Raw genomic sequence first — 18016 nt, forward strand, 5'->3', positions numbered from 1 at the left:
TGAAGAAAGATGAATGTTTTGGAGTCCAGACCTGAATCCTATAGAAGGGGGTCGAGCTCCGGAGACGCCCTCAACACTTAACGGATCGGGAACGTTTCTCACAAAGAAGATATAAGTCAGACGGAGAGCTGGAAGGAACTCAAACGCTGCTTCACTACTTCTGCAGTTAGACACTCCATTTGTTTTTTTCTGAAATGTGTCACTGTGGTTTTTGGTGCCATTAAATAAGTTGTAATTTTAATATAAAAAGTGCAAACGTTCCAGGATGTGTCGAGTTTGAGTTGCTCTGTAGAGTATGCGGTTTTATTAAACAGTCCGGACGTCAAATATTCAAGCATCAGCTCAACGCCCCGATAAACAACTAAACCCTGAGGCTCGCGGAGACACATTGATGTCTTAAGACACGAAACGATCGGTTTGTGTGAGAAACTGGGCAGGGTTTAATATGGACCCGTATGTGTGTGTGTGTTTTACTCTCATAGAAATACACCCCATTGACATGCATTATACGAGCAACGGCTGAGCACAAATCTTCATTTGTGTTCTCCTGAAGAAACACACACACCCATGATGCCCTGCAGATAAACATCACAGGCTCATTTATGGCTGAACTATCGCTTTAATGAGCTGATTTTCATGATAAATATGGACGGAGTTTAAAAACACGAGATTTGACGGAGTATTTCTGTGTCAAACACACTCCTTCGGGATTCAGAAAGTTTTTTTCAGAGTATGGCCCTGTGTGACGTCATAAAGGGTGGAACTCCTTCTATGGGCGCACACACACACACACACACACACACACACACACACACACACACACACACAGAGCAAGAGGACGTCCATCATCGAGCTTGGTTTCGGGTTACGGGAGCCGTCAACGGTGCTGGCGTTGTGTGTTCAGACACGAGATCAACAATGTCACTTAAGAAGTGTGTGTGTTTGTGTGCGTATGTGTGTGTGTGTGTGTGTGTGTTCTGGTCATGAGTGGAAACCGCAGGCGGCAAGTGAAACTGCATCAAATGTGTGTGTTTTGTTGGCAATCGTCGAGCAAGTGTGTCTCTGTGTGTGTGTGTGTGTGTGTGTGTGTGTGTGTGTGTGTGTGTGTGTGTGTGTGTGTGTTTGTGTGTGTCTTTAGCTCCACCCACTGCACGCCTCCACAGACTCGGCTGTTTTCAGAAAGAATCGGTTCAGTGTGTCTGTCTTTTATAAATATGATTAACTAAAGACTCTTGTGAGATATGAAGGATCAACACGACTCTACAGATACTCCAGATTAACACGAGACTGCAGAACCTGTGTGTGTGCGTGTGTTATGGGCCCTATAATGAACAATATAAGATGTAAGATGTACGCCACACATGCTCAGAGCACCAGCATAATGGCATTACTGTATCCCTCTGAATAATAAAGCATGTGTTTTATTTCGTGGTGTCCTCTCATTGACTGACGCCCTCTACAGACTCCGGAGAAACTAATATTTAAAGGGATTTTCCCAACAGAAATTGAACAGGCACAGTAAGTATAAAAATCGCTCTGTTGCAATGAATGTCATTCACGTCATCAGAATAAACTCTCATAAACCATGTGTGTAAAACACACTTTCCCAGGGTGTCTGGCAGCGTGCCGGATGTGTGTGTGAGCATGCCAGCTCTGTTCTGGTGGACTTCTGCAGCACCTCACATAACCGGATCAAAACCTGGCCGGCCCTCAAGAGTTCTGCTAACGGCTCAGACCCAAACCAGAGCCTCGCTTAAAGGGTTGCTTTAACTCCTCCCCCTAATGTCGCTCCTCATCCGTAAGACCTCCGTTCATCTTCACACACAGTTTAAGATATTTTATATTTAGTCCGAGAGCGTATGCAAGTGTATGCACACTATACTGTCCATGTCCAGAAAGGGAATAAAAACATCATCACAGTAGTCCATATGAGGCATCAGTGGGTTAATTAGAGTCTCTTGAAGCATCCAAAATACATTTGGGTCCAAAAATAACAAAAACTACGACTTTATTCAGCATTGGCTTCTCTTGTCTTGTTCAATCCTCAAATAAAGATTCAAACGGTTATGAATCAGCGAACTGATTCAATGATTCGGATCGCCAATGTCACGTGATTTCAGCAGTTTGACACGCAATCCGAATCATTGATCAATACGCTGATTTTGGCCAATTAAAGCAGCAAACGACAAAACTCCAGCGCTTTTAATAAACAGAACAAGGGGCGATAACGCGGTTAAAAGAGAAATAAATATGATATTTTCTGGCAGTCGCTGTTGCAAGCACAATTGGGCTTTAAAGGCTTGGTGATCAGATCTAATCTAAGCTGCCTACATCAATGTTTCTTTGTGCGTGTGTGACTGTGTGTAAGTGCTGATGAAGAGGGGGAACGCAGCAGAAGAAAAACAGGAACTCCCTAAGGCCTTTCACAGGTTACACAAACACACGCCGTACCTGAGAGTCCCTTTTGAACCTGGCATCAAACAGACACATGTACATGGAAGCACATGCCTGCAGATCTCAGAGGGCTGCCATTAATGGCAGAGCTCATGTAGACAGGAGGATCAGTGTTGAGCAGCATTTAGCCCTGTTTAGCACTCCATTTGGGCTCAAATAAATCAGGCTGCTGGAGAGAGGCCTCCATTATGAGAGCAGGGGCCCGCAGCGAGCTGTCATTCACTGGATGGCCACCTTCACCTTTCAGCCGCTAATTACAGGGAGCCACACACACACACACACACACACACACACACACACACACACACACACACACACACACACACACACACACACACACACGTCTGGTGCACTATCTTTTTGGGGACTCACCATAGACGGTAATGTTTTTTTGCCTGTACAAATCATATATATTCTATCCCCTTAACCTGCCCCTGCCCCTAAACCTACCCATAACACACACACACACACACACTGCCCCTAAACCTACCCCTCACACACACACACACACACAGCCCCTAAACCTACCCATCACAGTAAACTTTCTGCATTTTTACATTTTCAAAATAACTAATTCTGTGTGATTTATAAGCTTTTGTACCCATTGGGACCTCAATTTAGGTCGCCACAGTGACACGAGTCCCCATGAGTCTGTGTGCATTCAGGTTGAAATCCCCACCAGGCTAGAAAAACATGTACACACACACTGCCCATAACCCTACCCATCACACACACACACACACACACACACTGCCCCTAAACCTACCCATCTCAGGAAACATTCTGCATTTTTACTTTCTCATAAAAACTCCTCCTGTGTGATTTATAAGCCTTTTGTAAAGTGGGGCCATGGGTAATGTCCTCATATTTCACCCTCTCCTGTAATACCTGTGTCATACCCATGGCATTACACACATTTGTGTCCTCATATGTCACAAAAACAAGCCCACACACACACACACACGCCTCTCGCACAAGGAAAAACATTTGTGGGAAACTCAGACAGTCGGTGCTCTCTAGACCTCAACACGTCGTGCTGATCCTGAATTTAGAAGTAAGGGGTTTTCTCTCTATGCCAGGAATGAGAGTGAGGTTGAAGAGGAATGAGCGAGTGAAATCTCATCTGCCCACAAGCATCCCAAGCCTCAAACTCAGGGCAGAACGACAACGCATGCATCAGGATCAAAGCTCTAGGACAACAACATGATGAGTAAAAAAAAAAAAAACACACATGCCAACAAGCAAGACACAATTGGAAAAGAGAGAGTTTGTTAACAGATATTTAGTGGCTTGTTTTATTCCCAGGCATAAACAGATCTAATTGCTAAGGATGTACACTAAGTATGGGGTCTGAATATTATATATATATACTCAGAGCTGGACAGTCTCTCAGCTCATTTACTCGAGTCCTGTACTGAAGTCCACTGTTTGAGTCTCTGTGCTTTACTGGAGTATTATTTTTTCTGTAATCTTCTGACTTTAACTTCACTCCATCTGAAAGACAAATATCGTCCTCTTTACTCCACTACATTTCTATCAAGGTCCTCGAAGTGGAAAGTCGTTTCTGTCGCAGCTTTGAAAGTCAGTGATGATTTTTTTCTTCTTTAAAAGGTGTTTGGGTTTTTGCAGAAAGCCTTTCAGGAATCACTCTTGTAGAGTCTCGTGAAGTTCAATGATTTCACAGCATTTATTAAACACTGATTTATAGTTTAGAGCAAAATGGAAGAAGACGGATGTCCAAATGCTCATTTAGTGGAGGATTCACATAAACAAAGTTGATTCTGTCTTCAGTGAAGGTGAACAGTGTGAGAATATCAGATGTGTATCAGTGTATTGGATCCGTGCATTCGGCCTTAAAGTGACAGCAGCTTTATAAAGAGCTTTGTAACTTTTCTACAAGTATTTAAATGAGTTTAAGTTAGTCGTCTGCTAGTGTGTCAGATGGAGCGTCACTGACTGGCTTAAACCATGATGGCATAATGTGCATTTATACAACTATAATACAATAATGCAGCGACATAAAGAAGGACATTTACTTTTGATACTTAAGTACTTTTGAAAACAAACACTTCTGTACTTTTACTCCAGTAAAAATCAGTTTTAACAACTTTCACTTGTAGCGGAGTAATATTTGACCAGCAGTACTTTTACTCTAGTAATGAAGTTGCGTATGTGTCCGCCTCTGTATATTTGGGGTGTAACTCCTGCTAGTCCACATTAGTGTTGATGATCTAGTGTTTACTGCAGATTTTGTAAGCTCTCGCTTTTGGAAAACAGTTCACCAGAATTAACCACGGGTTTGTGATCGATTACTGCTTGTATTATCATATTTTTCCGACAAATATCACCATTAAATAGTGGATAACATCGTATCTATAATGTATAACTGTGCGCTTACACTGCCAAAAACGTTTTAGATTTATGGGCGGTCTGATGTAGATCGAACGCTTGGTCTTTATTAACCTTTATTTAAAGGATCCACAGCTAACACTCATGTTGATCTGTATGTGTGCAGACTGACCACAGGTAGGGTATAACCGTATAAGTTAACCTCATGAAATCTTTTAAATGTGAACGTAAAAAACAAATCAATGCAAAGAACTTGATAATTACAGTTACGTGTTTGCTAACGAAATAAGCCAATTAAAGCTATGTGTGTGGTGTGGCTTTTGTGTTCATGGCTAAGTGCTAGTCTGATTTCAACATGATGATGTCTATAGGAGACGTTTGCTAGCCTTGGTCTTCAATTTACATTCGTTTGTGTGCCTAAACGAGTAAAACGAGTCCGCTCAAATCCTGCTCCGACATTACATTTTATTCCCTGTATTGCACTATATTAATTTTTTTTTTTTTTTAAATTATATTATTTTTTATAGCTTATAATTTCATCTGTTGATATGACAAGTGAACAGTATGCATGAGTATAGGACACGATGCACAATATGTTTGGAAGACATGGTGGATCAGGAAATATTTGGACCACTTTGTTTTGTAGAAAGCCTTTCTTTAAAGTGAATTTAGTTTTGTATAAATTGCATCTTAATTTTGATCCATGTTTCAACAATCAATTGCCTAGATTTAGTAAATAATATGCGAATACAGAAGATAATATAATCATGGCACTAATTATGGACTAGAGCCCGCCTAATAAATTAACCAAAACTCAAGAAAAGTGTTTATAGAAAGCTTGAAATGTCTACTTTTAAACGAAACAATTAAAAACAAAAAGAAATAGTGTCTGTATGACATGCATTCCTCTCTAGGTGCGTGAGTCAGCGTCCTCAACTTCATCTTTGCAGCCGGTAATGACTAGTTTATTAATAAACAATTCATGTAGAAAGATTTGTGTGTGTGCTTTAGTGCGGAATAGGCTAATGTATTACATAAACACTCATTTAGAATTATCTCCAGTAGCCTATATATTTAAAGGAGCTGTGTGTAAGAAATGTATTTCAGAGAATCATAAAATGGCGCTGATATGTCTCTAGACATTAATAAATCATGTTCATCTCTAACTCTTCTATCACTGCCAGCAGTAGTCCGGCAGGATATTGTCATTATAAAGTTGTTGTTGCCCTCAGCTGATGTTGATGATGTCATGTTGTGTTTTGGCCTGAAGCTCCACCCTCCACCCATCGACCAATCAGGAGTCAGTAGTGTTTGGGGTTGCCAGATCTGCTCTAGTTCCCACAGCTGCAGATCTAAAAACGTTCTGCTATTCCTGCAGCCAATCTGGCAACCTTGGGGGTGTACACATGCAGTACTAGTTTTGGCCACAATCTTACATACACTTAGCTTGACAAGTCAGAACCACATCAAGAGGTTTGGTCTGGAAACTCCCCATTGACGGCTCAATCTGAGGGGCGGATAAACGGCTGTCTGTCAAACTCCCTCTGCACGCGATAGGATAGCGCTACACCAACCAGAGCAACGACGGTGAAGCGGAGCTGACAGATTAAACATTCACCGTATCCGGTCGGCTAAACTCCGAACACATCTTCCCTTCTTCAGAATGACTTCAGTGCCGTTCTTCGTTCTTTTCTCAGAGAAAAGCTTAACTCAAGTCTTCCAGAGTCGCTGTTAACAAGTTTTTCCAGTGAGTAATATGTATATTGTTCCTTGATTTCCAGTTCATGAGGATTGTTTTCTTGGCGATAGTCTGTGCTTCTAGCAGTGTTTTATTGCACGAGGTGCTTAAATTGATTGTGGTAGTATCACCAAGAATGCACAGGGAAGCGGTTGCTGGGATGTGACAGCCAAAGATAGAAGAGAGTGATTCTGTGACACTTCCCCAAAAACGGCTGACTGGAGTGCATTGCCAGACAGCATGGATGTATGTGTCTGGGTTATTATGCATGCAGTGAGAACATAAATCAGAACCAAACCCCATTTTAGACATTGTGCAGTGAAGTGAAATCTGTGAAGTACCTTGTATTGTATTAGTTGTAGATATCTATTTTTTGTCATTAGGTAGATGTTTTTACAGATTTGGGTCCAGAAGTCGGCCCCGGGAGTAATGGAAGTCTGATTCCCATTTGTGACATGGCAGGCTTAATGCTTTTTCTGAACGAGATATAATTTTGGGGAATGTTGATCAGCTCCAGGATTGGTGGAGGGATGTCCAGGTTAGTGGTTTGAATATTAATTTTTGCTTGAATAGATGATTTAATTTGTAGGGAGTCTAAGAAGTGTTTACTCTCGATGCCGTGCTTCTGGACCAAATAAGAGAATGAAACCAGATTTTTGTCTTGTATGATGTGGTGAAGTTGAGAGATACCTTTGCCTATCCATGTGAGAAAGTTGAGTGTTGTTTTGTTGACCATGAAGTCGGGGTTATTCCAAATTGGGGCGCGAATTGATGGTGCTACAGGTGAACCAGTAATGTGATAGAATTTCCACCAGGCTGTCAGACTGGACGATACTGTTGGTGCTTTGAAGGAAGGATGTTTTTAATTGACTGACTGCAGAACGGGAGGTCTGAGATCTGAATATCCTTGCAGATGGGTTGTTCTAAGTCTAACCAGGTGTGGTCTGAGGGAGTGGGATGTAACCATTTGTAGATGTATTGAAGCTGGTTGGCCAGGGCATTGTGCTGGAAGTTTGATTCTTGGAGTCTTATTTTTCCAGTAGAATTTAGTAATTGTAGAGTCAAGAGTCTTAAACCAGAGTAAGGTGGGCTGTGTCAGAATCATTGAGAATAAATCATTTATTTTGGGTAATATTGTCATTTTGATGACGGATATCCTGCCCATGATGGATAGTGGGAGGTTCATCCAGTGCTGCAGGTCATCAACTATTGAATTAAGTAGTGGGGGGAAATGTAGAGTAAATAAGTCGGACAGCCTGGCAGAGACCTTTATCCCTAAATATGTAATATAATTAGTGCAGAGTGGGATCTGCTGTCACTTCCCAGCTGTTCGAGTGTAAAGGGAGAATTGCAGACTTATTCCAATTGATTGAGTATTCAGAAATATTAGAGAATGCGTCAATGAGTTTAATTGTTTTTTGTACTGATGCTCTGGGGTCTTGAAGAAAGAGAAGGATGTCGTCGGCGTAGAGACTGGTTTTATGATCCATGAGTCAGTGCAGGCCTCTGGTGTGTGTGTGTGTGTGTAACTGCGCTCACCTGGCGGTATGTTCCCTCCATCAGTGTGTCCAGGTTCTGAAGCGGCCCGGGGGTTTTGTCTTTAAAGCGGGTCAGTAGGCGGCGCTGGATGGCCCTGAACTGGACCGCTCTCTCCGACAGTAAGTCCTGATACTTCTGTGCATTCACTCGGAGCTGCAAATATTCCCACAAAAATGAGGAAACATTACGCAGATGATTATGATATAATGCCATACAGTACACACAGTAGGTAGGTACCCTGCAAATAATGCTCTTCTTCCTCAGTCATTGTGTCTCGTTTCCAGTCTAAATATCTCAATATTCTTAAATCAAGATGCATTTACTAGATCAGTAAAACCATGAGATATATTTTCTTGTTTTGTTGAAAATAATATCTAAATGAAGAGAGTTTTTGCTTAAAACAGGCAAAATGATCTGCCAATGGGGTGAGAAAAATAATCTTATTTCTGACTGAAATCTTGTTTCTTGTTTCCGTCCCAAACAGAAATAAGATTTGTATAAATATTTTTCTCAAATCTTGCCCTGGAGGGCCAATGTGCTGCAGAGTTTATCAATCCATCATCTTTATTTATATCGCTCTTCTCCAGTGCCGATTGTGTCAGAGCAGCTTCAGTGTTAAACAGGACAATACTGCAGCAGAATTAGATTTGGCTGTACAGTCGTTCTGGAGTAAACAGTGATGTTATCAGCTTATTTTAATTTATCAGAGAGAGACAATGTTGGCAGATCAGTATTATAGTTTATAGAATTAAATAAAACCTAATTCATAATGTTATTTGTATATTTAGTTGAATAACTTTGATCATAATGTTAGTGTCCCCAACTGAGCAAGCCAAGCCAAAGGCGACCAAAGGAACCGAAACTCCATCAGGGCATGATGGAGAAAAATAAACCTTAGAGAAACCAGACTCAGTTCTCCTCTGGCCTATTAACACACAGCGGAGGATTATTATTCTGGACACCTTACAGGTCAGAAATCATATTAGAGCAGAATATTCAAAGTTTCTGGGTATCACGCAAGAGACGGGTTTATTGAGGACGTTTATTCAGAAGAGACACAAACCTTGAGTTTAGCTCCAACCCTGATCAAACACACCCACCTGTGATTTTCTAATGATCCTGAAGACATTGATTAGCATGTTCAGGTGTGTTTGATTAAGGTTGGAGCTAAACTCTGCAGCGCATCGGCCCTCCAGGGCAAGATTTGAATAGCCCTGGTATACGAGGTGTCCACCTAACAGTGGCTGCGTTTACATGCACACCATAAGCTGATAACTCACAAATATCAGCTTATTGAAATAATCAGTTTTCCCCTTTACATGCATACCAGTAATCTGACAATGCAAGTAAACCGCGTTTACATGACTTTATTAATAAACCGGGTTATTTCCTTGTAGTGTCGTCAATAATAATGTCCGTATATCTGACTCAGAGTACTCCTAATGTTAGTCAGTTGTGATGTTAATAAAGCGAGTCAGCGGGAGATTTCCGGCTCATATTATCCCTCATCAGTTCCAGATGCAGCGTTCTGACTGAACCTCTTCTACTTCTGCTGACTGAGATGAGAACACATCTTTATAATATTCTGGCTCTTAAAGGAGTCTGTGTTTGTGATATATGTCCTTATTTCATGCAGAACGCTCGCTCGCTCTGTCTGGATGCGGTTAAATCTGCTCTAAGTTTGTGTTTTTGTCTCCTATCACACATGCGCTCTTCAATAAGCCGACAGAAAGCAGGTTAAAGCGTTTACATGCCGCGCAAAATAAGAGGCAACAAACTCCCAGTGTCGACCGGTTTATGCTTACGCTGTTTATGACCTGACTCCGGTAAAAGAAAACGGGTTACGGCGGTTACATGACCATGATCATTGGCGGATTATTGGGCATAATCGGCTTAAGAACGAGCATGTAAACGCGCCCATTGACTATATGTACAGGGAGCCGATCATCTGTTTGGTGGCCGTGTGGAAGCGTCGCACCTCAAAGTGTTGGTCCACGGCCTCGAAGTACTCCGGCAGCGGAAGCGGCCCACTGAAGCTGCTGCGAAAGTCTGAGACGCCGAGGGCGGAGAAGTGCCGGTCGAAGCGCTGCACCAGCTCATTGGCCACCAGCCACATGTCCTCAAAGCTCTCGCTCTGGATCCTGTAGCGCTCTGCAGAGTCAACACACACACACACACACACACACACACACACACACACACACACAGGTTCACTATCTTTGTGGGGACTCTCCATAGGCGTAATGGTTTTTATACTGTACAACCGTATTTTCTATCCCCTTACACTGCCCCTAAACCTACCCATCACACACACACAAGCACACACACAAGCACACACACACACACACACACACACACACACACACACACACACACACACACACACACACACACAGCAGTGCTATCAGCCTTCTGTCTCCACACCTGTAATTAGCTCATGACAACCTGAAGCAGATCACAGGCTTCCTCGCATGATGGATGAAGCGTCAGTGAAGCGTGTGTGAAAGTGTGTGTTTATGTGCGCTCATGAAAGAGACAGAAGAAATGAAAGAGAGAGAGAGAGAGAGAGAGAGAGAGAGAGAGAGAGGTCCACAACAAGACTTTCATTAGAGGATTTGACTGACCTCTTTGTTGTTGAAATACACTGCAAAAAATGCTCTTCTCAGTATTTTTGTCTTGTTTTAAGTCCAAACATCTTAAAAAATTCTTACATTAAGAAACATTTACTGGACAAGCAAAACTTTGTTTCTTGTTTCCGAGGAGAATAAAATGAAGAGAGTTTTTGCTTAAAATAAGATAAATAATCTGCCAATGGGGTGAGAAAAATAATCTTGATTCAAACAGAAAACAAGATTATTGTCTGTGTGTGTTTGTGTATGTGTGTGTGTGTGGAATTACCTTTGTCTCAATAAAACCGAACGCAGCTTTTTCAGAAACTATAAAAAATATCGTTTTTCTTCTTTCTTATTGGCATATTTTTGATAGTTTCTGAAAAAGTTTCGTTCAGTTTTATTGAGACAAAGCACATGTGTACGTGTGAGTGTGTGTATGTGTGTGAGCGCACGTGTACGTGTGAGTGTGTGTGTGTGTGCACACGTGTACGTGTGAGAGAGTGTGTGTGTGTGTGTGAGCGCACGTGTACGTGTGAGTGTGTGTGTGTGTGTGTGTGCGCACACGTGTGCGTGTGTGTGTGAGCGCACGTGTACGTGTACGTGTGAGTGTCTGTGTGTGTGTGTGTGTGCACGTGTACGTGTGTGTGTGTGTGTGTGTGTGTGTGTGTGTGTGTACTCACGGGATGTTTTGGAGGCAAGCACAATGACTTTGGATCCTGTGATGAGCTGGAAGCCCAAAGCACTGCTGTCATTATTCTCCGACTTCTCAGAGAAATCTGAAACCCAGAAACAGTGAATCTTTCAGGACGCAGTGACGTGACACACACACTTTGTTTGTCTGATATCATTTACATTTATGCATTTGGGAGATGCTTTTATCCAAAGCGACTGAAATTGCATTCAAGGTACACATTTTACATTATTGTCAGTTCTTGCTCTCCCTGGGAATCGAACCCATGACCTTGGCGTTGCTAGCGCCACACTCAGGAAAGACTTCAAATCAGGCTTCATATCTTCATATCATATCAGGATTTGTCATTTGTTCATGCCCAGAAGCAATCGTGTGCTGTGCTCCTTCAGTCAGACATCAGCTGGAGTGACGAACAACAGCTCTATTTAATATTTACACTGCCACAAATGCTCTTCTTCCTCAGTCATGTTGTCTTGTTTCCAGTCTAAATATCTAACAACTCTTAAATCAAGATGCATTTACTAGATCAGGGGTTTTCAAACTGGGGTCCGGGCTCCTCCAGAAGGTTCTAAGGGGTCCCCAGAAAATTTCAGAGAATAAAAAGACAAAGCAAAAATGGATAAGTCTACTGAATATTCTTATTAAATGTTTCTCTTGCCGTATAAATTCTAGAATTGTGTGTTTGCTTTGAGTCTCTGGTGAGTTTTCTCACTATAGTCCCCTTTATGTTTCTCACTGGGGCTGGAAGGCAGTTTTCTTAACATAGTATGTTCGTTGCTTGCATACATTTATTGTGAAAGTCTACAAATAATTTTAATTAAAAATGTTCTTCTTTAGGTTTATACATCCAACATTAATAGCTAATTTAAGATGGGAAACAATATATAGTGTCACACTTACTATTTATCTAACCGTGTAAATGATAGATGGTTTTTGCGGTGTGTGAGCTGATCCACCTTCATTACCCATGATCCTCTGCGAGTGTCCTCAGGCTGATGTCAGTGTGTGTGTGTGTGTGTGTGTCGTCCATCTGATGGCTTGTGATTGTCATGCAGTGGCTGAATGGATGTCAGACAGAGATAGGCTCTTATCATCATCAGCAGGACGCCGGCCGGATCCTCCTTATCTGCCGAAGCTCAGACTCATGATAACGGCCCTGACTCCACCAGCCGCCTCTACACTCATCTATATGAAAGCCTTAATTACATTTTTTTGTATAAATTGTCTTTAAAAATGTGATGTGTTTCAAACATAGTGTTGCTGCCCTACAGCGGTCCAGCGCATGCCAACATTCTTGATTGTCATTTACATATCGTCATTTTGTTAATGCATTTTAAATATTTATATTTAAAGAGCCGTCACAAGATGGAGCTTGTGTTGTACTGTGTCTTTCTTGTGAGAGTGTGTGCGTGTGTGTGTGTGTGTGAGAGAGAGAGTTTGTGTTTAAGAGCGTATGTGAGAAAGTGAGTGAATGTGTGTGTGTAAGAGTGTGTGCGAGAGAGTAACAGAGTGTGTATAAGTGAGTGAGTGTGAGAGTGAGATTGTGTGTATGTGAGAGTGAGCTTGTATGTTTGTGTAAATGTGTGTTAGTATGAGTGAGTGAGTGAATATGCGAGTGTGTGTGAGAGCGTGCAAGTGTAAGAAGGTGTGTGAGTAAGAGAGGGTGTGAGTGTTTGTTTGTGTGAGTATGAGCATGTGTGTCTGTGTGCGCGCAAGTTAGTGTGTGTGTTTGAGTGTAAGAGTGCGTGTGTGTGTGCGTGTGTAAGAATGTAAGAGCGTGTGTGTGTGTGTGTGTGTGTGAGTGTGTATGTGAGAGTGTAAGTGTGTGCGTGTGTGTGAGAGAGTGTAAGAGTGTGTGTGTGAGAGTGTAATAGTGTACCGGTAAGTGTGTGTGTGTGTGTGTGTGTGTGTGTGTGTGTGTGAGAGAGAGTGTAAGACTGTGTGTGTGAGTGTGAGAGTGTAAGAGTGTGTGTGGGAGTGTGAGAGTGTAAGAGTGTGTGTGTGAGAGTGTAAGAGTGTGTGTGTGAGAGTGTAAGAGTGTGTGTGAGAGAGTGTAAGAGTGTGTGTGAGAGTGTAAGAGTGTGTGTGTGAGAGTGTGAGTGTGTGTGTGTGTGTGTGTGTGTGTGTAAGAATGTAAGAGCGTGTGAGAGTAAGAGTGTGTGTGAGAGAGTGTAAGAGTGTGTGTGTGAGAGTGTAAGAGTGTATGTGTGAGAGTGTAAGAGTGTGTGTGTGTGTGTGTGTGTATGTGTGTGTGTGTGTGTGTGTGTGAGTAAGAATGTAAGAGTGTGTGAGAGAGTGTGTGTGTGTGTGTGTGTATAAGAATGTGAAAGCGTGTGTGTGTGTAAGAATGTGAAAGCGTGTGTGTGTGTGTGTAAGAATGTGAAAGCATGTGTGTGTGTGTGTGTGTGTGTGTGTGTGTAAGAATGTGAAAGCGTGTGTGTGTGTGTTTTTGGGATCATTGTGATGCTGAAAGACCCAGCCACGTTTCATCTTCAATGCCCTTGCTGATGGAAGGAGGGTTTTACTCCGTCTCATGAAACATGGCCCCATTCATTCTTTCCTTCACACGGATCAGTCGTCCTGGTCCCTTTGCAGAAACACAGCCCAAAGCATGATGGCGTAGTGTGTTACTGATGGCAGCCTTTGTTCCTTTGGTCCCAGGTCTCTGCAGGTCATTCTCTAGGTCCCCCCGTGTGGTTCTGGGATTTTTGCTCCCCGTTCTTGTGATCGTTTTGACCCCACTGGGTGAAATCTTGCGTGGAGATCGAGGGAGTCTTCAGTTTTGTTTCTGGTGTCGTTTGACAGCTCTTTGGCCTTGGCCGTAGTGGAGTTTGGAGTCTGACTGTTTGAGGTTGTGGACAGGTGTCTCTTATACTGATAACCAGTTCAAACAGGAGCCATTAATACAGGGAACGAGTGGAGGACAGAGGAGCCTCTTCAAGAAGAAGTTACAGGTCTGTGAGAGCCAGAAATCTTGCTTTTTTATAGGTGACCCAAAACCCCTTATTTTCCACCATAATTTGCAAATAAAATCTTTAAAAATCAGACAATGTGATTTTCTGGATTTTTTCCTCATTCTGTCTCTCATAGCTGAAGTGTCCCTATGAGGAAAACTACAGGCCTCTCTCATCTTTTTAAGTGGGAGAACTTGCACAACTGGTGGCTGACTAAATACTTTTTCCCCCCAGTGTATGTGTTAGTGTGTGTGTAAGAATGTAAGAGTGTGTGAGCGGTGTTTGGTACCTGGGAAGACGTCGCTGAGGTTGATGGGAGGTTTGTTGGTGTCCATGGTGATCTTGTATTTGCCGCTCTTGATAGGGGAGCAGGGGCGGCACACCAACCGGAGAGGCAGGACGAATCGACACTGACACACTCGAGGGATCCCTGACAAATACACACACACACACACACACACACGGCTCAGTGTGGATCTGCAGGGCTACTACTGTACTTCACAGCAGGTTCATGAGGGAAATACAGGGGCTTGGGAGATCATTTACACTGCAAATGCTTTTCTTACATAGTATTTTTGTCTTGTAGTCCAAACACCTAAAAATTAAGCACACTGGTCAACTAGTGTTGTGTTTAGTAGTGCTATATAAATAAAATAAACATTGACAAATTCTTAAAACAAGAATTATTTATTAGACAAGCAAAAGTAATTGTCTTGTTTTGGGGAAAAAATAATCTGATTTCTGTTTGGGACGGAAACAAGAAACAAGATTTCAAACAGAAATAAGATTATTTTTCTCACCCCATTGGCAGATCATTTTGCCTGTTTTAAGCAAAAACTCTCTTCATTTAGATTTTATTTTCAACTAAACAAGAAAAAATATCTCATGTGGTTTTACTGATCTAGTAAATGCATCTTGATTTAAGAATTGTTAGATATTTAGACTGGAAACAAGACAACATGACTGAGGAAGAAGAGCATTGTTTTGCAGAGCACCACCTACTGACCTGTGTGTGTGTGTGTGTGTGTGTGTGTGTGTGTGTGTGTGTGTGTGTGTGTGTGTGTGTGTGTGTGTGTGTGTGTGTGTGTGTGTGTGTGTGTGTGTGTAGATACATCTGATGACATAAAAAACATGTTGTGAAATCTACTGTCTCTCACCTGCAGGGTTGAGCTCTGACATGCATGTGTGGAAAGAAGAACACACAACACTGAGCACACACACTCACACACACATCATAAACTACAGCTATGAACATTCAAAGTCATGCTTGCCAGAATGCATTCACAGCCAAATAACTATAAGAACAACACTTGCAAATAAGATATTCACATTACCGTAATGCAAAAATAAGTATTTCTACATTGTGTTAGCATTCACGTTCATTTAAATAAAACAAATGAAAGGAAAAATGTATTACAGAAAATGGATAAAAGAGAAAGTATATACACTACTGGCGAAAAGGGATGGTTTGGAAAGATTAGGTTTTCTAAAGTTTGTGAAAGAGTCTCTTCTGCTTACCAAGATCAAAAATACAGAAAAAACTGTGAAATACACCGATCAGGCATAACATTATGATGTAATATTGTGTTGGTCGCCCTGACCCATCTCTGATGGACTCCTCTAGACCCCTGAAGGTGTGCTTTGGGATCTGGCACCAAGATGTTAGCAGCAGATCCTTTCGCACTTGTTTGTTCGGCTCATCCCACAGATGCTCGATTGGATTGAGATCTGGGGAATCTGGAGGCCGAGTCGACGCCTCAAACTGGTTGTTGAGCTCCTCAAACCATTCCTGAAGCATTTGTGCTTTGTGTCAGGAGCATTATCCTGCTGGAAGAGCCACAGCCACCAGAATACCGTTTCCATGAAAGGCTGAACATGGTCTCAGCAATGCTTAGGTAGGTGGAGCGTGTCAAAGTAACATCCACATGGATGGAGGACCCAAGGTTTCCCAGCAGAACATTGGCCAAAGCATCACACTGCCTCCGCCGGCTCGCCTTCTTCCCATAGTGCATCCTTAGCTCGTCTGTTTGATTCACATTCAGAGATAAACTGTATTTATTCTTTCTGTGTTAAACTGACGTGTCGTGTAGAAGAGGTAAGAAAACATTTTGCAAACCTGTATTAACTCTAGTGTGGAATGTTTCTTCAATATTCACTCATGACAGTTAAACGGCATTCTAGTCAATTTACTGCAGGATTTCCTCTCAATCCGTAGAAAATGTGGTAAACACCTGGAAACTTCAGCGATGAAGAGATCATCAGTGTTATTCCCTTCACCTGTCATAATGTTATGCCTGATCGGTGTATAGCAGTGTGATTTATTCCTGTGATCAAAGCTGAATTTTTCATCATTACTCCAGTCTTCAGCGTCACATGATCCTTCAGGAATATATATTCCTCTGTTGACTTTAGGCTGAATGTGGCCTGCACGTGTTTTCAGCTTTCAGTGAAACCCAGATCAGATCTGGACAGTCCCTCAGCTCATTTACTCGAGTCCTGTACTGAAGTTCACTGTTTGAGTATCTGTGCTTTACTGGAGTATTATTTTTTCTGTAATCTTCTGACTTTAACTTCACTCCATCTGAAAGACAAATATCGTCCTCTTTACTCCACTACATTTCTATCAAGGTCCTCGAAGTGGAAAGTCGTTTCTGTCGCAGCTTTGAAAGTCAGTGATGATTTTTTTCTTCTTTAAAAGGTGTTTGGGTTTTTGCAGAAAGCCTTTCAGGAATCACTCTTGTAGAGTCTCGTGAAGTTCAATGATTTCACAGCATTTATTAAACACTGATTTATAGTTTAGAGCAAAATGGAAGAAGACGGATGTCCAAATGCTCATTTAGTGGAGGATTCACATAAACAAAGTTGATTCTGTCTTCAGTGAAGGTGAACAGTGTGAGAATATCAGATGTGTATCAGTGTATTGGATCCGTGCATTCGGCCTTAAAGTGACAGCAGCTTTATAAAGAGCTTTGTAACTTTTCTACAAGTATTTAAATGAGTTTAAGTTAGTCGTCTGCTAGTGTGTCAGATGGAGCGTCACTGACTGGCTTAAACCATGATGGCATAATGTGCATTTATACAACTATAATACAATAATGCGGCGACATAAAGAAGGACATGTACTTTTAAAAACTAATACTTCTGTACTTTTACTCAACGAAAAATCTGTTTTTACAACTTTCACTTGTAGCGGAGTAATATTTGACCAGCAGTACTGTTACTCTAGTAATGAAGTTGAGTACTTTGTCCAGCTCTGACCCATACGTGTGGAAGTGTGTGAGATGCACCTCTGCTCGCAGGTCTAATGTGACATGAGATCCTGCTGTATTTGCACAGAGCTTAAGTTATCTCTGAGTAAACATCTCAAGCTCACCGCGAGCAGCTAAACTCATCTCTTACTCTGAAAAGAAAAGGCATCTGTCATCTGACCACACTCCCTAAAACACACTCTGCATTCCTCCTGTTCTCCACAGCTATTCCTGCCGCTCCTACACACACACACACACACACACACACACACACACACACACACACACACACACACACACACACACTCCAGCTAAGCCACATGCCTATTCTCAGCTAGAACTCTTCACTGCAAAAAATGCTCTTCTTACTCAGTATTTTTGTCTTGTTTCTAGTCTAAATATCTAAAAACTCTTACATTAAGAAACATTTA

General features: G+C 41.9%; 1 protein-coding gene across 3 annotated transcripts in view; it reads right to left on the reverse strand.

The window, feature by feature from the left end:
• bbs9 (Bardet-Biedl syndrome 9) overlaps window positions 1-18016 on the reverse strand; it is a 175704-nt gene that overhangs the window by 101003 nt on the left and 56685 nt on the right. For 2 of the 3 annotated variants that reach the window (XM_067449413.1, XM_067449414.1), the window contains exons 15-19: window positions 15495-15509; window positions 14627-14767; window positions 11373-11468; window positions 10059-10231; window positions 8081-8233 (exon numbers count right to left, since the gene is read on the reverse strand). In XM_067449413.1, coding sequence (XP_067305514.1) covers window positions 8081-8233; window positions 10059-10231; window positions 11373-11468; window positions 14627-14767; window positions 15495-15509 — 578 coding nt within the window. The remainder of the gene's footprint in view (window positions 1-8080; window positions 8234-10058; window positions 10232-11372; window positions 11469-14626; window positions 14768-15494; window positions 15510-18016) is intronic. The other variant, XM_067449415.1, reaches the window with a different exon arrangement.

This window comes from Pseudorasbora parva, chromosome 7 (assembly GCF_024679245.1).
Source record: "Pseudorasbora parva isolate DD20220531a chromosome 7, ASM2467924v1, whole genome shotgun sequence".
Lineage (NCBI taxonomy): Eukaryota > Metazoa > Chordata > Actinopteri > Cypriniformes > Gobionidae > Pseudorasbora > Pseudorasbora parva.